The 23338-nt window shown below is 48.5% G+C and overlaps 1 protein-coding gene across 4 annotated transcripts in view; it reads right to left on the bottom strand.

Moving 5' to 3' along the window:
* DOCK1 (dedicator of cytokinesis 1) overlaps positions 1–23338 on the bottom strand; it is a 547152-nt gene that overhangs the window by 7183 nt on the left and 516631 nt on the right. For all 4 annotated transcript variants that reach the window (XM_024253415.3, XM_024253416.3, XM_054523055.2 and 1 more), the window contains exons 47-50: positions 19105–19242; positions 11913–12058; positions 6062–6260; positions 1034–1187 (exon numbers count right to left, since the gene is read on the bottom strand). In XM_024253415.3, coding sequence (XP_024109183.1) covers positions 1034–1187; positions 6062–6260; positions 11913–12058; positions 19105–19242 — 637 coding nt within the window. The remainder of the gene's footprint in view (positions 1–1033; positions 1188–6061; positions 6261–11912; positions 12059–19104; positions 19243–23338) is intronic.

Here is a 23338-nt window from a genome sequence, read left to right as displayed (position 1 = left end):
ACAGCCCTCGCCACAGGGCACAGAGCTCTCCTGCCTGGGACCCCTCTCTGTGCCACAGGAAGGAGAGTGGGCTCCCTGGTTCTGCTGCTGTCCTCACCCTCAGCACCTTCTCCCTGCCAAGATTTCTCCTCTCTGCTGGCTCTGAATCTAGTGGTGAAAAGCTGTCTACCACTTAGAGTAAGTTGAGTAGAGTCTCTCCAAAATGTAGACCTCTTAGGGCCACCCAGAACCTCAGAATGTACCTTATTTGGATGTAGGGTCTTTGCAGATGTAATTAGTGAAGGATCTCAAGGTGAGATCATCCTGGATTTGCAGTGGACCCTATATCCAATGACTGGTGTCCTTGTAAGAAGAGAGGACACAGAGAAGGAGGCCACATGAAGACAGGGGCAGAGAGGGGAGTGATGTGGCCACACCAAGGAGGGCTAGGGACTGCTGGGAGCCACCAGAAGCTGGAGGGAGGCCTGGGACAGGCTCTCCCTTGGAGCCACCAGAGGGAACCAACTTGCCACCTCCTTGATTTCAGAGTTCTGGCCTCCAAAACCTTCAGAGAACAAATTTCTGCTGTTTGGAGCCACCAGTTTTGTGGCAACTTCTAGGGTAATTTAAACATTGGTCAAAACTAGAAAAATAAGCTGCGCCCCTTAGCTGTTGCCAATTGCCTGGAGGCGCTTCTCCAGCGCACAGTCCTAGACACAAGCAGGCCCACGGCCTCCTGTAGCTCTGTGTCCTGGGATAGAAAGTGTGGCGGTTCCACATGCCTCACAGGTCCCCTCCACATGGACCCTGGGACAGACCCTGTACTTTCTGCCCCTCCAGCGCTGGAGACCTGGGCTCTGGGTTTTGGCCTGATTTTCGGAAGTTCAGACTCTACAGCCTGTCCCAAGGGATGCTCCCAGGAAGCCAGGTGTTTATCTAAACTCCCACCCTCTGCTGCAAGGGGAGGGAGGAAGTGCTTCTAACCTCAGAGCCTTCAGGCAGGGGAAGTCACGGAGCTATAGCACGATTCGTATGTGGGGAGTGTTCCACTTACTCGACTGCATGCTGAAGCTGAGCTTGGCCCTTGGTGTAACCGGAGGGGGTGTTTGCTGGGAGGACGGTGACGAGGGGGACACCGAGAAGCGCCTTTCGCTTCCAATGACGTTGATCACCTGGCTCTTCGGTCTCTGGGGCCGCAGGGGACTTATCTACATCGAAAGGACAGAAAGAGCACAGTTAGGGTCTGTTATGGGCTGAGTTGCGTTTCCACCTAAATTCCTTTGTTGAAGTCCTGACCCCCATTACCTTAGAATATGACCTTAACTGGAAATAGGGTCTTTGCAAATGATCAAGCTAAGGTGTGGCCCTGAGGGTGGGCCTGTTACAGTGGGCAGATAGTAAGATATGAAAAGGAAAAGGGGACTGGGAGAGGAAACTCTGGAAAATCTCAGGTCCCAGAGACTCCCCCAAAACACACATGCTAGGTGTGAGCAGAGGGGACGGGAATACCTAGGCAGGAGGCAGCGTCCTGAAACACCCCTTAAGACACCCAGTAATTGCTCCCTCTGCAGCTAACCTGTGACAATGTAGCTAGCTACATGCTGATCAGGAGGGAAACAGGGCAAGGGATTAATTCCTAAGAGATACACACGCACAGTATGTACAGATTTGACCGCTATACGACCTTCTTGGGGTGGCGGTAATGAGCCATGCCTCCATTAGGTAGGTTCCTATTGATCGCTGGGCCCCACGCATGCACATCAACTAGCAGCAAGGGAGAGCCCCACACACCTGGGCGGGAACTAGGCAGGGAAAAGGTGGAGACTTAAGACAGAGCGGGAAAAACAGACAAAGACAAAGGGAGAGGCCTAAGACAGAGGTGGGAGCTTAAAACAGTCCAATATAAAAACCGCAACACAGAACTCCTGGGGGCTGCTCTCCACAGGGTCAGCCTGCTCCTCTCCCGGAGTCTATGCTACTTTTATTTTCTTAATAAGCCTACTTTACCTACTTTACTAATTTCCCTACTTTACTAATTGGTCTCTTGGCTGAATTCTTTCCTCTAAGGAGACTAAGAACCAAGGACCTGCACACTTCCCAGTAACAGGTCCTAATCCAACAGGACAGGTGACCTTATGAAAAAGGGAAATCTGGACATGGACGTGTCCAAATTTGGGAGGGCACAACGTGAAGATGAAAGCAGAGGTCAGGGTGATGCTTCCATCAGCCAAGAAACACCAGAGATGGTAGCAAACCCCCAGACAGGAGGAGAGAGGCATGTGCAGACTCTCCCTCACAGCCTCTGAAGGAATCAGCCCTGCCGACGCCTCTAGAACTGGGAGATGATGAATTTCTGGGGTTGGAGCCGCCCAGCATGTGGTTACAGCAGACCTCCCCCACACGAGGGGCTGGCACTGCTGTCCTCACACAGCCTGGGCTGGACAGCACATCGCAGGTGACCTGAATATAGATGCAAAAGTGGCTGAGTATTGTTGCAAGCCACGCAGATACCCAGCAAGGACACACGGGGCAACCTCCGTGCGGTCAAGAACAGAATCAATGGCCTGTTCCATGGCAGAATTATTCCCAGGTGTGCTCAGCATGCTTTGGTCTCCTTGGCGTGTACCTGAAAGTCTAGGAATTGGCTGAAGGATTTTTGCTATTCCTCTCCTTTGCTTCTTCTCTCATCCTAGGTCATTACTGGACAGGGATTCTTTTTCTCTCCTTTTCAACGCATATTTTTCCTGCTCATATCTGGCTTTTGGAGGCACTTGACTTTCCCCCACCTAAGCCTTTTCCCTGTTTGTTCCATCAGTAAGTTGTATTTATATATTTCTTACAGGTTGGTCTCAGATCATCAGGCTTTGGGGAACAGGAACAGTTACAAAATACTCTGAGGCAGGAGTAATTAGAAAACTTATTAACCCAGCCAAAAAGAAGGGGTCAAGGTTCTCCCCAAAGGAAGGGCAGGCAGGTGAGTGGGCAGCTCCGGGCTTGGTGCTGCGGCTGGGTCTGGGGGCCTGGTGGATGCGCTGTACTGGTTTGGGTGAGCAACAGAGCACGTAGGCTTCAATGTCTGCCCCAGAAGGAGTCAGCCGTGCCAGGGCCAGTCTGGAGGTTACTGAGGCTGGAAGGAGGAAATGGGAACTAGGCTTGGGAGGAAGATTCAGGCCCTCTGGTAAATGAGTGACAGGGCCAGGCCAACAGGTCTATTTCCAGAACTATCTTGTGCTGTCGGGGGAGCCAAGTACCCAGGAGCTGCACCTCCTCTGAAGAAATGGCCTTGTTCCAGGCAGCAAAACTGCTGGGGGAAGTCAGGAAAGGCCGGGTGAAGTGCTGGGCTCTCTAAAGGTGAATGTGCTGGCAAGAGAGATTTGGGGTCTGCTAAGGTGCTTCTCCGGGCTTCCTTGCATCCCAGGGTGGGCACATTCTGATTCAGAGAGCGTGAGGAGGCTGGACTGCTGAGATGCAAATCGCAGCCTGGAAGCTCTAGCTGGAGAGGCTCAGCTAAAGGTCAGGAAATTGTTGATGATGCAAATCAAGTAGGAAACCGAATCCAGCCACAGGGGTGAGGAGGGAAAACCTTTGCAGAAGCTGGGGTGCAGGGGAGGCCAGCAGGGGGGAAGGGCAAGGAGGACACTACAGTGGGGGTGGGGTAGGGTGGCTGGTGGTGTCCCCAGGGAATGGGTTGCTGCTTCTGCTCCTGTGAACCTCCTCCCCACCTCCCCTCCTGCACATGGCTGGTCACAGGCATGCAACCGCCTGCTAGGAAACTTCAGGTGTCTGACTGTCCTCACAGACCTTGCCGGCACCCGTCCCCTGGAGGAGGTGGCCTCTGCGTAGACAGACAGGTCGCTGGGCTGGACCAAGAATAGTAAGCCTGTCCCCGGTGGGATGTTCGGATTCTCCGCCTCCTGGAAGGTTCAAGCTGACACTGGGCCAGATGCTGAGAAGCACCGCCAAGGTTCTGTGCTCTGACCTTGGTGAGTTCCTGTGGATTCGCTGAGGGTGCTAGGGCCAACCGTGGGGAAGCAGCCCTCGTGGTGCTACCCCTAGCCCTGCTGTTTGCAAGGATCCTAGAAGGATGCTTGGGCCACCAAGGGCAGGGACAGAAAATGCACTGTGCTGGCTCTGTGCCTGTCACGTGTGTGCTTGTGTCCTTGGACTTCTTTTCACACAAGTCAGCTGTGATCAATTCTGCCACTTGGCACAACTGCTCTGAGGCCCTCCAATTTAGCATCTTAAAAAAGAGCTTAAATTAAAATGTATGAAAGACTTGCACCGTGTCTGGCACTAAGTAATATTCAAAAATGCTTCTGTTCATTCCCCTACCCAGCTACAATGTTTTGAGACTTGAGAAATCTACCTGGGGCTTGAGAGAAGGAGACTTCAGCCAGCCTCTGGGGTGGTGGCACCCCAACTTCCCAGAACAGCAGACAGAGCATGCTGTGTGGTCAGGAACCCCTCGATCTGCTGGACGCTGAGCATCTGGGTGCTTCAGGCCAACCTCCAGCCAGTGCCCCCCTGGTCTGACATCCTCGGCCACCCTCATGGGAATTCTCCAGCCCAGCTGCAGCCGCAGCACCTGCCCACAGGCCGCAGAGCAGCGCTGGCCTGCTGGACATCAAGTCACGGCTGGGGCGTTTGCCTTCCACCTCTAGATAGCCAGGTAGCATGTGACTGCTTTCTGAGTGGCATGAAGTATAGATAAAACGTACCTTCTGGGTTTTAAGTTATAAACAAGCAGTGCAGTATGTCTAACCCTCTAATCACAGCCCGCCGACGCCCAGGGCTGAGACAAGCAAACACCTACCCATTTCCAGGGAGGGCGGCTCCAATCCTGACTTTGCCTTTGATGCTGACAGCCCATGAGAACTCCTTCTTTATTTTTGTTTCCAACTACAGCTAGCACTTTCGGAATCAAGTTCGCCCCGGAAGTGGGCTGTGCCTCATCTTCGCACTCAGACTCTGATACAGCTCGGATATCTGTCCCCTCCAAATCTCATGTTGAAATGTTGGGGGTGCGGCCAGTAGGAGGTGTCTGGGTCATGGGGGCAGATCTCTCGTGAAGGGCTTGGTGCTGTCCTTGCAGTAATGGGGGTAATGAGTGGGTCCTCATTCTATCAGTTCACGTGAGACCTAGTCATTTAAAAGAGCCTGGAACACACCCCCCAGCCCCCGCCCATACTCTCTTTCTCACCATGTGACATGTCTGCTCCCCTCCCCTGCCTTCAGCCAAGGATAAAAGCCTCCTGAGGCCTCACCAGAAGCCAAGTAGATGCTAGTGCCATGCTTGTACAGTCTGCAGAACCATGAGCCAAATCAACCTCTTTTCTTCATAAATGATGCTGGCTCAGTCATTCCTTTACAGTAACACAAAACAGATGAACACAGACTCCCAGTGCGCTGCACTTCCGGGAAGATCAACCCTCAGGCCCAGCCCCAGGATGAGAGCCGGCTCCTCAGTTTCACCGCCCTCACACGCCCACGACTGTGGAATGAACGAGACTCCCTGGGACCCGTTTTTAAGGTCAGCTCAGCAGCTTGGGTCATATGAAGTCCCTGTAAGTCCTTGTGAAAGATGGCCAGGAGATTTAAAGGTGGAGCAGATGAGACAGAGCAGGATACCCCAGAACCAGGTCCAGCTGCTGGGGCCCAGTGGGAAGAGGTCTTTGGATTCTAGTTCCGCTGATTTTAACACTTGGGCCGTAACTAGCTTAGAGAGCTCCAGTCAGCAAGGGGAAGACAACGAAAGGACTCCTGCTCATCTTCTGGGATATTAGGACATGTGTAGGAAACAAGTCCAACAGAGCAGCAGAGCCTAGCAGCACAGCGGCCTCACCCCAGGTCCTGTGGAAGGGGGACAAATGCTAAGCCCACCTTCCTCCAGGTCTCTCCACGGCTCTGGCTGTCCTACTGCCTTGGGACATTCGAGGTCAGGGGAGGAGGACCCCAGGTTTCTGAGTTGCTAATTTATAACAAGTTCAATAAGAGCCCACTGTCAGCCCTGTTGGCTACAGGTGTGGCAAAGGTAGGTCCCTGAAGCTACTGCAGAGCGAGGAAAGATACCCTGTCAGGTTACCGTTTCTGAAAGGATCACAGCCTCAGACTGCTGCAGGGAAATGTCGGTGGGTTTAAATTCTTTCTCAAATATCTCTTGATGTTTGCTGTTCCTTTTTTCCTTCTTCTTGTCCTTCTTCTCCTTCTCCAGGTCATCCTTGTCCAGCTTGTCCTGGGACCTGGAGTGCATTTTCTTTGGCAGGAGAGGCTCCAGGGCAAATCTAAAGGAAAGGTCAATGACATCTTAATAGGAGAGCAATTGCTTTCCAGCCCACAGACACGTGTAAAGTCACTCACAATCCATCGAAGACATTTACAAGGAAAGCAATGATTTAAAAGGGAGGCCAAGGGTGACTTCAGATACATAGTCACCAGATGCAAGGACTGTGTTTCAATCCCAACGCAGACAAACTGGAAAAAGATAGAACACTTAGCACGATAGGGCAAATGTGAAGTCTCACTGGATATGTGATGATGATATTAAGGAATTGTTCATTTACGATGGGAGGATGGTATTTAGGGCATATTTCAAAAGGGGAACCCTCGTCTTTTAGAGATTTATATAGAAATATTTTGTCTATTTTTTAATGGGGAAGAATAGACGTCAATGCAAAGAAATGTCTGCTATCTTAATCCTGACCAAGGCTCTATGAGTACAGATAGACGGTTGTTTCCAGGTGAAAGCACTTTGCATGGCTCGGTCAGAAGCAAGCCGGGGCCAGCTCACAGGTGCTTGGAGATGCCCTGAGGTTTCCAGCCGGCAACTGAGCTGGAGACAGAAGACCTGCATTCTAGGTCTGCCACTGTGGGTGACTCTTGATGTCCTCGTAACCTCTGGCAGCTGTCTCACTTATAAAAGGGTATAAAGACACCACCATCCTTCTGCCTACCCCAGAGTTGCTGTAAAGACACATTCGTGGTTATACCATGGAGTAAATGAATCTTAGGCTAGTGTCTAAGTCATGTACCAAAAGGTTAGTGTGCACGCATATCCACACACGATTGTGATTTGTCACTCCAACACAAGATTGACATGTCCATCCTGTTTCTGGTCCTAGAAGTCCTATCAGGAGGTGGAAGAAATGGATCCAGCTCTAAGACTGGAGTCTCATCCCTAGCAGCTCCTGCTGTGAGGAGGAGTCAGGAGAGATGGTTGAATGGATGAAGGCATGGGCCCGCCTAAAAAACTGTATAGCGTAACTCACATGGAAGGCAGTGCTGTTACTAGGATCTTACATTTTCAAAATATAGCCTGCTCTTTGGAGCTCTGAGCCTCACAGTAACTTCCAAACCTGACTTCCGTGATCGCCTGGAGAAGGCAATTGGCTTCTTCAAGGGGAGCATGATTTCAAGAGAAGAAAATTTAACCAGCCAGTCATATTTTCATCCTAGCTCTAGTTTCTCTTACATGTATTTCTGAATGGGACACTTGGAAGGAAGCCACTGTTCTCATTAAGAAGGCCATTGCAGGGCCGGGCGCAGTGGCTCATGCCTATAATCCCAGCACTTGGGGAGGCTGAGGTGGGTGGATCATTTGAGCTCAGGAGTTCGAGACCAGCCTGGCCAACATGGCAAGATCCAGTCTCGATAAAACATACAAAAATTAGCTGGGCATGGTGGCGTGCACCTATAGTCCCAGCTACTCAGGAGGCTGAGGTGGCAGGATGGCTTGAGCCTGGGAGGCAGAAATTGCAGTGAGCCAAGATTGTGCCATTGCACAGCCTGGGTGACAGAGCCAGATCCTGTCTCAAAAAAAAAAAAAAAAAAAGACGGTCATTGCAGCAATCTTGCTCCCCATTGATTTGCTCACTGTTGATTATTTCCACGTTGCGTGTCCCATAATTGGAAGTAAATTGAACCAGGAAGGGAAGGATCATTTGCAAAACTGCGCTTAAATTCACTGAAGATGCAGACTGCCCAGAGCAAGGACCACCACCTACTCTTTGCTTCTCCCATCTAATGTGGCTGTGCAGTAGGATCTGCTGCAGGTACATACGCTATGTGAACAATAATGGTATTGAATCTAAGCACCGATTATCAATAGCTGTTAACATCTCCATAAGAGAGATAACAGGATATGATGTGCCTCTGAATGGAAGAACATACAAGTACCTATGAAGTCATCTTGTCTCTAAATCAAATCTGAATCTGAACAAATCGCTAGACTCAACTACCAATATACAGGGAATATGGAGAATCGAGACACGAATTAAACAATGCGATAGGACATGCTATCAGCAAAGTCCTGATGGTGGGGACCATGACAGGATACACAACCTAGGGTTTCCCAGAAATAAATTACAAGGGAGAAAAGGGGACTAAAAGAGACTTAAAGAGATAATATCAACCAAGTGCAAGGTACAAGGTGGGAACCTTATTTGGATTTTGCCTCAAACTAAAAAAAAAGACATGACAATGGGAAATTAACACTCATATATTATTATCATATGGAATTCCTGTCAATATTTTTGGTGTGAAATAAACTATATTACTATAGTTTATATAATATAACCTAGTTATGGTTTTAAAAAAGAGTTCATACCTTTTAGAAATTCATAGTGAAATAGCTATAGATAAAATGATATGATATTTGAGATTTGCTGGAAAATATGATTGATACAGATTGAAAAAAAAGATTAGTTAAAAGCTGATAATTGTCAAGACTGGCTGATGGGGCATGGGGGCCTCATTATACTGTTTGGCCCATTTTGTATATATCTGAAATTTTTCTTTTTTTTTCTGAAACAGAGTCTCACTCTGTTGCCCAGGCTGGAGTGCAGTGGTTCAATCATGGCTCACTACAGCCTCAACCTCCCCAGGCTCAGGTGATCCTCCCACCTCAGCCTCCCAGGCAGCTGAGACTACAGGCATGCACCACCACACCCAGCTAATTTTTCTATTTTTTGTAGAGATGGGGTTTTGTTATGTTGCCTAGGCTGGTCTTGAACTCCAGAGCTCAAGCAATCCACCTGCTTCAGCCTCCCAAAGTGCTGGGATTTTAGGCATGAGCCACTGTACTCAGCTTTGAAATTTTTCTATAATAAAATGTTTAAAAAATTTAAAATGATTGATAAAATATACCAATATTGACTTAGATCATTAAGGCATTTTGGGACATCTGGACTTTTCACACTGGATATACAATACATCCATATCCGTTAGGTGAGAAATATTTTATCTATTATAAGCAACGACCAAACATTTCATGATTTTATTCTAGGTTTAGCAGAACTTGAGATAATGTAGGTAAGAAAAGGACTAGTAGATGCTGTTTAGCTCAGGGAGAAGACCTAGGTTGTGAAATCCTGATGCATATACAAAGAACCCAGAGAAAGGCAGGGGGAGTTTTAAATTTTCATATTACGAGAAGCAACTGCCTACAGAATGAACTTTATTCCGCATGTAACCTGTGCCATTTGAGACCAAAGCCTCATTTTCTCCACATTAGTTAGCTAGGAAAGGGTGGTAACCCCAAGAATGCACAAATCTGGACTGTAATAAAGATGCCTTCCAGTCAAAGGTTAAACAAATGCCTTCTGGGGAAGAGCCAGCAGCTCGAGCTCACATGTGCAATTCACCACTCTTCTATGTAAAACCTCTCCATCAATTTCCACCCTAACCCCTATGTTCCTAGAAATATAAAAACCTTTCCATAACCAGCCTGGGGATTTTCTCGGGGAGAAGTTGAATTAAATTTCTTTAGCAATCTTGCTGTAAGTGACAAGCACACATGATTTAAATACCTCTAAATTGAGAATTTCCATATGGACTTGGCCTTATAAATATCAGACGCTGATAAAAATTACTGTTAAGAAAAAATGTGGGAATAGTTTGCAATTATCCATCAGGCACATCAGTCATTGGCAACAATGGGCAATCAGAGTTGAGCCGTCCCTTGGGGCTCTCTGGAAGTCTGTGTCTGTGTGTTGAAGGGGCCAGATGCCTGTGGGTTTGATAGGGTGATGGATTGTAAACCAAATGGGATTGGACACACAAACAACTGTACAAATCGGCAGTAAAACAATTAGAGGTTCTTCTGTTTTGTTTAAATTGCATGCAACATTTTTTTCTTTTTGTAGAAGAACAAACTTTACATGCTTGCCACTCAAAAATACAAAAAAAATACCAATGTTGCAGTTCTCTTTGCAATAATCTGAGCTAATGCCAGAGCCACAGTGTGTGCTCAATAAATGTTAACTATTGGGTACTCAAGAGCAAAAATGCATCTCCAAAGTGGCCTTGTAGAAAGAAGGTGGCCCATGAGTATTTAGAATAGTCAAAATCATAGTGATAGAAAGTGGATGTTGGCCAGGCACGGTGGCTCACACCTGTAATCCCAGCACTTTGTGAGGCCGAGGCGGGCGGATCACGAGGTCGGGAGATCGAGACCATCCCGGCTCGATCTAAATATAGTAGATATTTAGACGGGGTGAAACCCCGTCTCTACTAAATATACAACGAATTAGCCAGGCATGGTGGCATGTGCCTGTAGGCCCAGCTACTTGGGAGGCTGAGGCAAAAGAATTGTTTGAACCTGGGAGGCGGAGGTTGCAGTGAGCCAAGATCGTGCCACTGCACTCAGCCTGGGCGACAGAGGGATACTCCATCTCAAAAAAAAAAAAAAAAAAAAGAAAGTAGACATTGTCAGGGCATCAGGGGTGGGGGGAAAGGAGAATGCGAAGTTAGTGTTTAATCGATATGGGAGGTAAAGAGTGGGGAATTGTTGTTAAATGGGTACAGACTTTCAGTTTGGCAAGATTAAAGAGTTCTGGAGATGGATGGTGGTCATGGCTGCAGAGCGATGTGAACGTACTCAATGCCACCGAACTGTTCACTTACAAATGGTTATGATCGCTTGAGCTTGGGAAGTGGAGGCTGCAGTGAGCTGTGATCACACCACTGCACTCCAGCCTGGGTGGCAGAGTGAGAGTCTGCCTCAAAAACAAAATTTTTTAAAAAGGATAATATGTCTTTTATTTTCCAGAGTTGTCGTAAAAAGTAGGGACAGATGGTCATTCTCAGAAGCATTCACTTAAACACCATTCCCCTTTAAAAGGCAATAAACCTCACCAGAAACAAAAATAAACAAAAAATTTGCTCTCCAAAAAAATGAGGAAGGGAGAGAAAAAAAAAAAAAAAAGAAGGTGGCCCAGCCATTCATCATGAAAGCCTGACTCTGTGACAGTTGTCTTGGCAGAATGGTGTCACGGGTAGATAGTGGAGGTTGTGTCATGCTCAGACCACACCAGCTCCTGTCCGGGCACAACACCCTGGAGGTGAACAGGAGATGAAAAGTACAAGGCGCTTGGCCAACCTGAAATGCACCTTGCTTCTTCCCAGGGGTGTCCAATCTTTCGGCTTCCCTGAGCCACATCAGAAGAAGACTTGTCTTGGGCCACACATGAAATACACTAACACTAACAATAGCTGATGAGCTATTTAAAAAAAAAAAAAAAAAAAAAAAGAGATCACAAAAACAATCTCATACTGTTTTAAGGGAGTTTATGGATTGGTGTTGGGCCACATTCAAAGCCATCCTGGGCTGCATGTGGCCCGTGGGCCGCGGGTTGGACAAGCTTGTTCTAAGCCATGCTGAAGAGGACTGAACACTCACTGGAGGTTCTAAATTGGATGAAAACCTTACCCAAAGTGGTACCCAAAGAGAGGATGTTTTTCTCAACGACTCACAAGACCTCAGAGTAATATTGGGCACTAATTGGTCAGAAAGTCTCGGAGGGTCTCAGTTTCAAAGATAATTTTGATGAACACAAAACCCTCAGTTGTAAGAAAATAAACCCAGGGTCCTGGGTGGCTCCTTCCAGATCCCCCAAGCCCTCGCTGCTCAGCCCAGCCCTGCTGTGAGCTTGACTCACCCGTCGGAGCCTGGCCTGGAAGGGGTGCTGTCCGATGAGAGGGAAGAGACAGAGGCCACAGACAGAGGCCGGGATGAGGAAGGCATCGTGAAGGACCGCACCATGGACCGGGGGCGGCTGCCTCTTCTATCGTCCAGACTTGAGGGCTGAGAGCGAGAAAGAGAGAGAAGGAGACTTGTTTGATGCCTGTGCCTGCCACAGTCAGACTCCTGAGATAAAGTGGCCTTAGCTGTGTGGAATCGAGATCATCATCGTTCAGACTTCTGTAAACAGTACATGTTCTTGCTCTGAGTGGAAGACAAAAACAATGATTATTTTCGAGTCTTTTAAAACCTAATCCAAGACTGTGAAAGTATCGGAAGGAACCTTCTTAGCCTTTTAATACTCAATGCAAGTTTTCTTCAAAGACCGCAATGCGTCAACACATTCCAAAGCCACAAGAGAATGTGCCGACCAGAAAGTTTAATGTAGAGTAACACCTAGAGAGTGATTAAAGAGTCTTTCGATCTTTAGATGAATTTTGTATATCTCTGCAGGTTGATAGACTACACAGGCCATCAAAATGCATGAATCCATAATGACTGACCTCCTCTAGACAAAAATAAGATGCTCCTGCTGCTTAATTAAAAGTACGTTTCCTTTCTGCAAGTGACTGATGCCACGGAGTAGATGAAACCACTGCTGAAGTTGCTAAAGCTTCTCCCACTTGTTAGGTAGTGAATTAGTGATGCATTGTGCCAAAAAAAAAAAAAAATCTCTAGATAGACTTTTCCATCTTCTTCTTGACATATTACTGAAGAAAGTGTCCCTGAAATACAGCATGTGTCAACACCTAATTAGCTAGAAAATTCCAGTGTACCTGCACCCCGAGCCAGATGTTGGCACATCTGGGACTGCAGCTGCTGCACAAGGACTTTCCTTTAACCTGAGGATGTGGAAACTAAATTCCTGTAGGGCACTTCCTCTCTGTGTGGCGTTGACTTCCCCACCCTGCAACCCCACCCCGCCCATTTCATTCAGCCAATCAACTACAGAAGACTTGCTGTGGACCATGGTTCCAGCCCTCCGAGGCCAGAAGCGGTAGATTACAGGTAATATTAATATAACGCCACTTCCCCTTCTGAAAAGTGGGCCTTTTTCTTAAATATCTGATCTCAAATAAAACAGCATTTGATGTGTAAACTATCTCTTTCATAATAAAAAGTTCAAAATTGTAAAAGGGCAGGAATTGGCCCACATTTTCTGTAAAGCAGTGGTCCCCAACCTTTTTGGCACCAGGAACCGGTTTCATGGAAGACAATTTTTCCACAGACCAGCAGGGGATGGTTTCAGGTTGAAACTGCTCCACCTCAGATCATCAGGCATTAGATTCTCATAAGGAGTGCGCAACCCAGATCCCTCACATGCACAATTCACAATAGGGTTCATGCTCCCATGAGAATCTAATGCTGCCACTGATCTGATAGGAGGCAGAGCTCAGACAGTAATGCTCCCTCACCTGCCGCTCACCTCCAGCTGTGGGCCCAGTTCCTAACAGGCCACAGACTGGTACCAGTCCACTGCCTGGGGGCTGGGGCCCCCTGCTGCAAAGGACCAGGTAAGTATTTTAGGCTTGCAGGACATATGGTCTCTGTGGAAACTAGCACGCACTGCCACGACAGCACAAAAACAGCCACAGATAATACAGAAATGAACGAGCATGGCCTGCCTGCCAACAAAAATTTATTTACACAACCAGGCCAGGGGCCACAGTTTGCTGACCACTGGCTCTGAGTGACGTGCAGCTGGGATTTGCCAGCAAAGAGGGGCTGGTCAGTCTTGGACTTGCACCAGTGATGGTGCCGGGGGATAGCTTCATGGAGATGTTCATTGTAATTACTCTGCCTTTAGAAGAAACTAAAAGGGAAATGGTTGCTTGGGGATTATCCCCAACTGTGAAACCTTACCCCATACATAATCTCAGAAGGTGACCTCAGGTCTTGGTTGAGATGTGTGAGTATGGATTTCAAGGAATAAAGGAAGGGGGTTGGCAGGAGGATGACTCCCGGCAAGGAGGGGCAGAGGGCACTCGGAGTCCCACATTTGCAGGGCACTCCCTGGGTGCGACCGTGGGTTTACTGGGCGGTCTGCCTCATAATTCCTTCTTGATTGAGCAGAGCCTCTAGAAATCAAGACATCAGGGCTTTACTTTTGTTTCATCTGATGGAATTAAGAGTCTCACCCAGTCCTGGGAGGTGGGACTCCACAGCCAGACACTGTGACTGAAAGCAGGGCTGGTGGGTAGGAGTTGGGGATATTGGAACTAGGTTGGAACTGTGGCCCTGGCACTGACGGTGTGACCCTCCATAAAACTCTGAGCCACTCCGAGCCCCAGCTTCCTCCTGAGCACACAGGGAGCAGTCCTCCCTGCCCAGAGGGCCAGCATTAGAACTAAATGAAATGATGCTGGGGAAGCCCACAGGGCTCGCTACCCTGAGGCTGCTGTCTTCACCGCCTGAGCAAACACTCATTTCAGTTCTCTGACCAGGAGCGACCCTCTGGCCCTGCCCAATGACCCTTAGTTTTACGTCGCTGTCTCCTGGCTGAGCTGTAACATCCCACCTTGAGCCAGCCACAGGCGTTTACTGCCCAGAGTCTTGGATGCCAATGGGCTGGGTTGAGGGGGTTGGCTGAACTTAATCACAGGGACCAATGCTGTACGAGGAAGGGTGAGAAACAGGCACACTTCATCGTGATCTGGAATGTCCCTTTCCAGGTGCTATACAAATGCCAGCTACAGCCTGGAAATCCATAGGGTGACACATTTTCCCTTGCAGAGGGCAGGTGGGGGAGGAGGGGCTGGGGGGTGGGGAAGAAGATGGGCAGGCCCAGCAGGGAGGGTGCGAGTGTGATGTTAGAACCTTGGCCGGCCCTCAGAGGCCACAAGACTGAAGGACACAACTGCACCATCAGCTCTGCATCTGAAACAGAACCCTGGTCCCTGGCTGTCCTTGTAGGCCATGCCACACTGCTTCTCCTCCCCATGGAACTCCAGCACATGGAATAGGTAAAGCTAAATGTTCCTGCTGAGGCAGGGGCTATCAGCTCCACCTCCCAGTCAACACCCCTCCCAACAGCCTCTGAGGAACCCCAGGGTCCCATGGATCCCAGTTAAGAGAACTACTGGGATGGGTCCCCCTGGCAGCTGTGGAGGGAGGGCGAGAGAGGAGAAATCCTGGAAGCTGGGGGCCAGGTCAGGGGCCAACTGTGATGGCAAAGATGGTGGGGTGAACCCCAGCACCACCAGGGGATACCACGGCTAGAACTAACTTGAGGGAGGAAGGCGACTCCTGGTTCTCTCCCGGGTCTGGGTGGCCAGCAGGTGTTGTGACAGTAGGTGGGGAGGGGAGAGGGGGACGATGGCATGTTGGGGTTATGGCTCTCCACGGTGTTTGGAGTGATGAGGTGGATGGGAGTAGAGAGAATGCAGAACCAGGATCAATTTCCCCGCTCCTAATCGGACTTGAAGAGGTAGATGAAGATTTGGTGAGAAACCTAAAGCTCTTTTTCACAAGCTTGAAGGCCAGCACACATGCCTCCTGCATGCTGTGGGCCAGTGAGGGCACGGGGGCCAATGTCGAACGTGGCGCTGTGGGCCAGTGAGGGCACGGAGGCCAATGCCGAACGTGGCGCTGTGGGCCAGTGAGGGCACGGGGGCCAATGCTGAACGTGGTGCTGTGGGCCGGTGAGGGCATGGGGGCCAATGCCGAATGGGGCAGGTGCTCACGGGCTCATCCCCGGGGCCCTGCACACCTCACTCCCTAAAGGTCAGGAGAAGCTGGCCTGCAGAGCTCCCATCCAGGGAATGGCAGCTCCTTGGAGCCCCAGGACTGGGAAGATGAAAGCCAAGGCAGAGTGGCAGAGGAGCCTGGGTATCGAGAAGTCCGAGGGCGTCCACACCTTCTCTTTCTATGGCTTAAACTGGCTCAGAAACATTGACAAAATGGTTTATGACCTTTCTGTGGGTTTATTTTTAAATTTTAAAATCCATCTTTTTTTGCAAACAGGGTGATACTAGATTGCTTTTCAAAGTGCTCTGAGATGCTTGCAAGTTTCCAAAGTAGGTAAGACAGGACAGGCACATCCCAGACTGCTTTTCATTGCCACATTTCTCAGGGAAGGACAGGGGGACCTGCCAGTCCCCTTGCCTGCTCAAAGGATGCTTGCAGAGCCTGCTGTTGGGGTTGAAGGATGGAGCAGGACTCTGCAAGGTGGGTCTGGGGAACAAAGTATCCCAGGGTGGAAAATGCAACCTTCATTCTGTAAAAGCCTCCAACCCCCTAGATGGGGTGCCCCAGCTGGCGCTACAGAGGATGGGGAGTTTGACGGAGATGGTGCTGCCTCACGATGTGCTGGAAATAAGCTCCAGCCAAGGACACACAGCATCCCAATCCACATGGCACCCGAATCCACATGGCACCCCAATCCACACGGTACCCCAATCCACACGGTACCCCAATCCACATGGCACCCCAATCCACATGACATCACAATCCACACGGCACAATCCACATGGCACCCCAATCCACACGGCACCCCAATCCACATGGCACCCCAATCCACACGGTACCCCAATCCACATGGCACCCCAATCCACATGACATCACAGTCCACACGGCACAATCCACATGGCACCCCAATCCACATGGCACAATCCACACGGCACCCCAATCCACACGGCACCCCAATCCACACGACACCACAATCCACACGGCACCCCAATCCACACAGCACCCCAATCCACAAAGCACACCAATCCACAGCACCCTACCTTCCTGCCCTTGCTTTCTCCACCTGTGCCCAAAGCAAGCACACTCAGAACTCATGAACGTGGCAGAGAAGGGGATATGCAGGATGTCTGGTGAGCCAGACAGCTTTCTGTGATTTTGAAATATACATTAAATGACTGAGAAAAGAGGAAGCTTTTCACTTAGGAAGAAAATGTCAAGATTCCACAAGTGTTTGTTTCTTAGAACGAATTAATACAGGCATCAACTTTGAAAGAGATGCGACGTGACGCACTCCGAAATGCTTCTTGCCACTCAGCTCTGATTGTAATGAGTTGCAGGCTCTGAAGCTATCAAGCGCTACTCTAGCATTCTGACTTGCACAAAGGATCCTCCAGCCCAGCCTTGAAGGAGAGCGCCCTGATTTCCAAGCCTGTTCACCTGCAGCAGCTCCCGCTGGCTGGCAGTTCCAGACTCCCACCTGCTGAGTTTTCAACCTCAGAGCAGCAGTTGTGTTATATTGGCTTTGTTGGGTTCAAGCCCTGCTGGGCCTGGGACCCTCTCATCTGATGGACACCAGGCCCTAGGCTTGGAGGCACCAAGGTTCACTCATGCCCGGCAGAGGCGGGGAGACTGGGAGAGCATGCAGTGTGATCATAACCAAATTACCTTCTCTCAGGGGTTGTACAGGTCTCATATGCATTTCCTGCACATGTGGGAAAGAGGCGGAGAAGCTCTGTGGTGCCAAATGTTAGCCCCTGGAGTAGGGGCTAAAAGCACAGACCCTGGAGGTACATGGATAGGGCTTGAACCATGGGTCTGCCACGTGCTAGGGTGTGACCTAGTTACCTTCCCATGTCCCCATTTCCTTGACTGTAAAATGCAGATGACTGCAGTGCCTGCTTCACAGTGTGAGGCAGATGAAGCAACTGAGTATCTATATAGCACTTAGGAAGGTCCCTGGCACGTGGGGAGCACTAAATTAGTGTTTGCTTATTGAGATCAGTGTGTGAAAGAAAAGAGGGTTCAACAGAGAGCAGCTGAGAACTTCAGGGACTGGTGGACAGGCGGCCCTGGGCCCAGAAAAAAACCAAAATGGCACACCCCACTCGGCACCTGGTCTTCAAGGAGCAGAGGAAAGTGCCGTATGTTATCTGGGAGAAGCAGCGCGACTTCCCACAGCTTGCCTTCCTTTTGCAGGGGAGTTGAAGCCCTGTGCACACCCCCTCAGTGCCGGCAGGCATGGAATTCCAGTAGACAGAAGAGAGCGCCCTGCTTCTCTGTGCCACATGGCCCCTCATCCCTGAACAATGGGGAGTGGGGACCCTTTGCTGTGTCTGGTGTCTCCACAGTTCCCGAGCAGGCAGGGTAGGCCCAGCAAAGCTCCCAGAGACTGAGTAAAGATGGGAGCACCACTCTGAGCTGCAGAGCAGGGCAGCACTGTGACTCACGGCGCCTGGCTTTGCCCCCACATCTGCTAAGGCATGGCTCCTGGGGACGGTCTCAAGTCGGCTATAAGATTTGAACTGCAAGGTTTTTGCATCATTAAAACTCAAAGCTGCTCTCCACCCTGCTCCTGATGTCAGCCTCTGCTCAGAAACCTTCCATAAACTCATCGCAAAAGCTCAGTTCTGCCCTTCATCCCGAGCAGAGCCTCCTGCCCCAGCCTGGCATCCCTCGTTCTTGGAGGTTAGGTGCCTTTCCATCTCCACTCCAAATTTTCTCTTCTGCCCAAAGCATGCCTGTGTCTGCACTGGCCCCTGGCCTGCCATTCAAACTCCTGCCTCTCAGCCTCTGTTGAGGGAGTTCTTTCCCCAGGCAGTGTCTTCTTGATCTCCTCCCCTGACCACATCTGGCTTATCCTCCTTGGTCTGGCTTATCCTCCTGGGTCTAGATCAATTACCCCTTCCTACAATAGGTAAATCTTCGCTAATAATTACACACTCCAGATGTTGGTCACTTCTCCCCTGATGGCCACGATCCTTTGACGTCAACCTTGGGCTGGGCCACCTCTGCCATGGGCCATCGTGAGTGCTGTTGCCCTGTGGATGACCGAACCCTTTGTGTGTATTGTATGACTGTAGGTGTGTGCTGTCAACCAGCTGAGTTGCCTGGGAGCTGTGAGATTTCTCCATTGCTCTGCAACAGTAAGGTTGGACTGTGTTCACAGCAGGTCAGGGGGCATTTGGCAATCAAGGAAATTCATGAATGTTTATTCGCCCTGGCATTTCCAGTTATTGAAAGGAGGTTGGCTGGGTTGCCGGTAGACAAGACTGCCCAAGGGGGCTGAGCTCCCTCACATCCCACTTCCTAAGCAGGCACCATGTGTACATGTGAGTTCCTCTGCTCTGGAAGCTTGTCCCAGTTCAACAGTGGGATGCCCAGACACCCACTCTTCTGCAACACTACGCATACTACACTCTTACCATGATTCGGACGCCGTACTCTTTCTCCACCTTTTCCTTCAGCTGTTTGAAACAGGCCTCCATCCTCTCATGGAACGGCCTCAGTGCCTCCGTGACTTTGTCTCCGTGGATTCTGATCCCTTCGGCCAGAAAAGGAATCTGGAAAACACAGAGGTTGACATTCCTTATTTCTTGGATAATGGTCTAGGAAGAGCAATGCACACTTGGGGAAAGGGGAACTGGCAAAATGATCTGCTTTGGTTTCCAAATCAAACCAGCGGATTCAATTCACAGGAGGCATATTACCACCAAAGACCAAAATGGTTACATGAAAACCATTTGTGTTCTGAATTGACTATGTCCAGTGTGGTGCGCCCTACACCACGGCTACTCAGTTAATTTCCCAGAATAGACTTATCTGTGCTTTTCACTTGAGTTTGGGAAGAGCTGCACCTTGAATTTGTTTAGATGTAACTTGTTCTATTAGCAAAGGGTCATGTCACAGTGCAAACATTTTTTAGCTAAGAATATTGCCTTTACGAGAACCCTATTCCAAAAGGTAATTACATGTGATCTATAGTCCTGAAAAATCTTCCTTTTTTGGAAGGGAAAACCAAATTTATTCTTCTTTAAAACTAAAAATAATCACTTCTCTGCCGACACTGCTGTCACAAAATATCCATGCCAACACTTCACTTCCGAGAGTGGAGACGAAGCTGACCTTTAAAAACGTTCTAAGAGAGACATTTTCCTTCTCCCAGCTGCAGAGACCCACCAGAGTTGCTGCTGTTGTAGGGTGGGAGAAGGAAAAGTCTCCCTTTCTGTCCCTGGTCTCTGCTTCCCTCCAGGGCCTGGACTCAGTTAGACATTCTTCCATGTAATCAAGCTAAGAGGCTTCCTCTCAATAATTTATAATTAAATCAAAATACTGATTAAAAACAGATTTTCCTAATAGGACAGAACACCAATCTAAATGAGCAGATTTATTAGTATGAACGATAATAAGTACACAATTGAATTTCATGTGAGCAAATTCAAGAAATCTTATCAAGATGAATCAACGCATCAAATGTATTTGGTTACCATTTATAGCACGCAGCTGTTGCCTCTCTTGGTGCTCCAGGAAAGGAGGGAGTAGCAGCGCTCTCCTCGCTCATAGCCCTCCTAGCCTGCTTGGAGGCTGCACCGACACAAAAGTTTGTTTTGCTGACAGTTGGCCCCAAACCCTAGGCACACGTCAGGCCTTTCTGGCCAGTTATCACCGAAAGGACAGCATGCAGAGAGATTTCAAAATACTTGGGATGTTTTAATATTCCCTATGAATTACTCGTGCAGATGGCAGCTTCCCTGGGGCTAGCCACGGTTTACTCAGGGCCAGGAGTAGAAAATGCTCACTGTCAGCCTTCTGCCTCCTGAGTTCCGCCTTGGGGGATGACGCAGGCAGACTGGGACAACTTTTGGCGGGATGTCGAATGTGTTGTGTCTCTCTCTGGATGCAAAGGCAGGGATGTGTGGAGGCGCTGTCGCAAGCTGAAAGCACAGCCACCCTATATACTAAAAGCATTTCTGATTTAGGGTGGGCCTTTCTCAAACTACAAAATGTAATCTAGTTCCTGAGTTTTGCTGTTGTTGGTGTTGATGGTGGTGTGATAAAACTCTTAATGGTCAGATTCTTTCTGTCAAAGAAGGTACTTGCCAGATGAGAGTTAAGACCATTTGGTTTAGGATGCTGGTACTGCTCGAACTGCAATCTGATAGGTGAAATTTACCAGGTGTGAGAATTCACCACTCTCAACAGTTCCTGACATTGACGGGGAATAACCTTCTGATAGGACAGGACCTGGTTCCCTGTTATATGTCTACTTGGGGCTGAACTGCGGGTGTGATTCTAAATGAAAGAAGATAAGAGGATGCCCTGAGTAAACACATTCCAATGCACAAAGCACTTAACATAGACCGAGGGTCTGAAATGGTCTCTGGAGACCATTTCAGTGGGTTCCACTCTGGCTAAGCATCAGTGTCTCTCAGGCGGATTCCTGAACCCCACCTCCAGAGCCCTGATTTGCTGTAGGCAGATCCCAGGAATCTGCATTCCTAAAGAGTTTCTCAGAACCCAGAGATGGGAGAGGACTTTCCCTAAGTCACACCTCTAATTGATCAAAGCGAGCCTGCAGCCTGCTCTATAAAGACGCCCTCCTGATGGGCCGTATTTGAAGTTTGCTCCTGTCTGTCCCCTGTACGGATTCATGCCCTGAAAGCAGCACAGAACATTTGGAAACCTTGCTTAATGCTCCAGGAGCACCACCCCTGGACACAATAGTCATGCTTGTCATCAGCTGGGGATGATGGCTGAGTTCAGCCTTTCATCTTTGTACATTTCAAAAGAGAAATATGTATACATCACAGTAGTTTAATATGAGACTGTATGGATTTATCTTTGGATACTCGGCAGGGAGGCAGGGATGCTCCGCAATGACAGCTGTGTATGGAGAAAGATGGAATTGTGCCTTTGAGAAAGTGACTCATGACCTGGTGCCAGCCGCAAACCTAGAAGAGGCACTACACAGTGTGCACCCTGACTGCCACCTCCCACCCAGCGAGGAGCAGGTCAGCCCATCCTCTGTTTCTGAGTCAGCAAGCAGGGCTGAGGAGGAGCTGCCTGGGATTTATTAACCAACCTTCACAAACCATTTTAGGCATCGGAGCTGAGCTTATTATATATCGGTGATGAAAACTCTGCACATGAGTCCTGGGGCTCCCAGGAGAAAAACCTCACTCTGCCCTGACAGTTTCAGGAAAAAACCAAACCAAATGAACTAATAAACAAAAAGAGAACAAAGCATTCTGATAAATTCAAACTTCTTATTTTTAATGAACATATGACTCAGTTGCCAATACCAAGATACGGGTTTTCCAAACACTTGCAAATGAAAGCAAAATCACAGGTAATGTTTGGAATATGCACTTTTCATCACTCTTTGATTTAATGAAGCTACTAGAAAACTGATTTGCTTTTAACTTTCCTGTGACCTGCTTTAAAATTCATCCTTTAATATAGTTATTAGGAATGATGACATAGTACTGACATAAAGCTGCTCTCTGGGGAACAAATTATTTTCCTCTGTAGGACTTGAAACTCTTAAAATCCAATTTGCTGTAAAAGCTTACAGGAAAAAAAAAATCAATAGAACTTTTGCAGACCAAACTAGTTTTTGTATAGCAATAGTTTTATAGCCTGCAGAGGAATTTTGAATTTCATACCCTTTAGTACAAAATCTACAACATCTAAAATGGAATCATTCACAATTTTAAACTCTCTCCCACTTTTTTAGTTACAGAGGGAGACTGTCTACATGAGGCTTACAATCCATGCAAAGAAGCCACAGTTGGCCAACAATGTCCCTTTCAGTCAAACTCTTAGGATGTTCAAAACCATAATTCCAAAGCAAACAGATTTCAAATGCAGATTTGTGACAAAGTCTGATTTCTTTCCTTTTAATTTTTGTTTATATATACATATAAATAAAACTTCTCACTCATTAAAATCGCTATTACTTAAAAGATAAACAGGCCAGGTGCGGAGGCTCACACCTGTAATCCCAGCACTTTGGGAGGCTGAGATGGGCGGATCATGAGGTCAAGAAATCGAGACCATCCTGGCCAACATGGTGAAACCCCATCTCTACCAAAAATACAAAAATTAGCCAGGTGTGGTGGCACGCACCTGTAGTACCAGCTACTCGGGAGGCTGAGGCAGGAGAATTGCTTGAACCCGGGAGGCAGAGGTTGCAGTGAGCCAAGATCATGCCACTGCACTCCAGCCTGGTGACAGAGCGAGACTCCATCTCAAAAAAAAAAAAAAAAAAAAAAAAAGACAAACAAAATAACAAGTCTTGTTGGGGGTGCAGAGAAGTTGGAATCATGCATTACTGCTGGTGGGAATGTCAAACGGTGCTGCGACCGTAGAAGAGTTTGGCAGTTTCGCAAAAAAGTAAACACAGAATACCACATGAGCCAGCAATTCTAAATTTGGGTATATACCCCAAACTATGGGAGTATTGAAAGCAGGGACTTGAGCAGGTATTTGTACACCCACATTCATAGCAGCATTGTTCACGCCAGCCAAAAGGCAGAAACAACCCACATGTTGTTCCTCGACAGATCCATGGAGAAACACATTGCGGTCTAGCCCTATAATGGAGTATTATTCAGCCTTAAAAAGGAATGGAGTTCTGACACACGTTACAACATGGAT

This window comes from Pongo abelii, chromosome 8, assembly GCF_028885655.2.
Source record: "Pongo abelii isolate AG06213 chromosome 8, NHGRI_mPonAbe1-v2.0_pri, whole genome shotgun sequence".
Classification (NCBI taxonomy): Eukaryota; Metazoa; Chordata; class Mammalia; order Primates; family Hominidae; genus Pongo; species Pongo abelii.
This window is presented reverse-complemented; position numbering and strand designations above follow the sequence as displayed.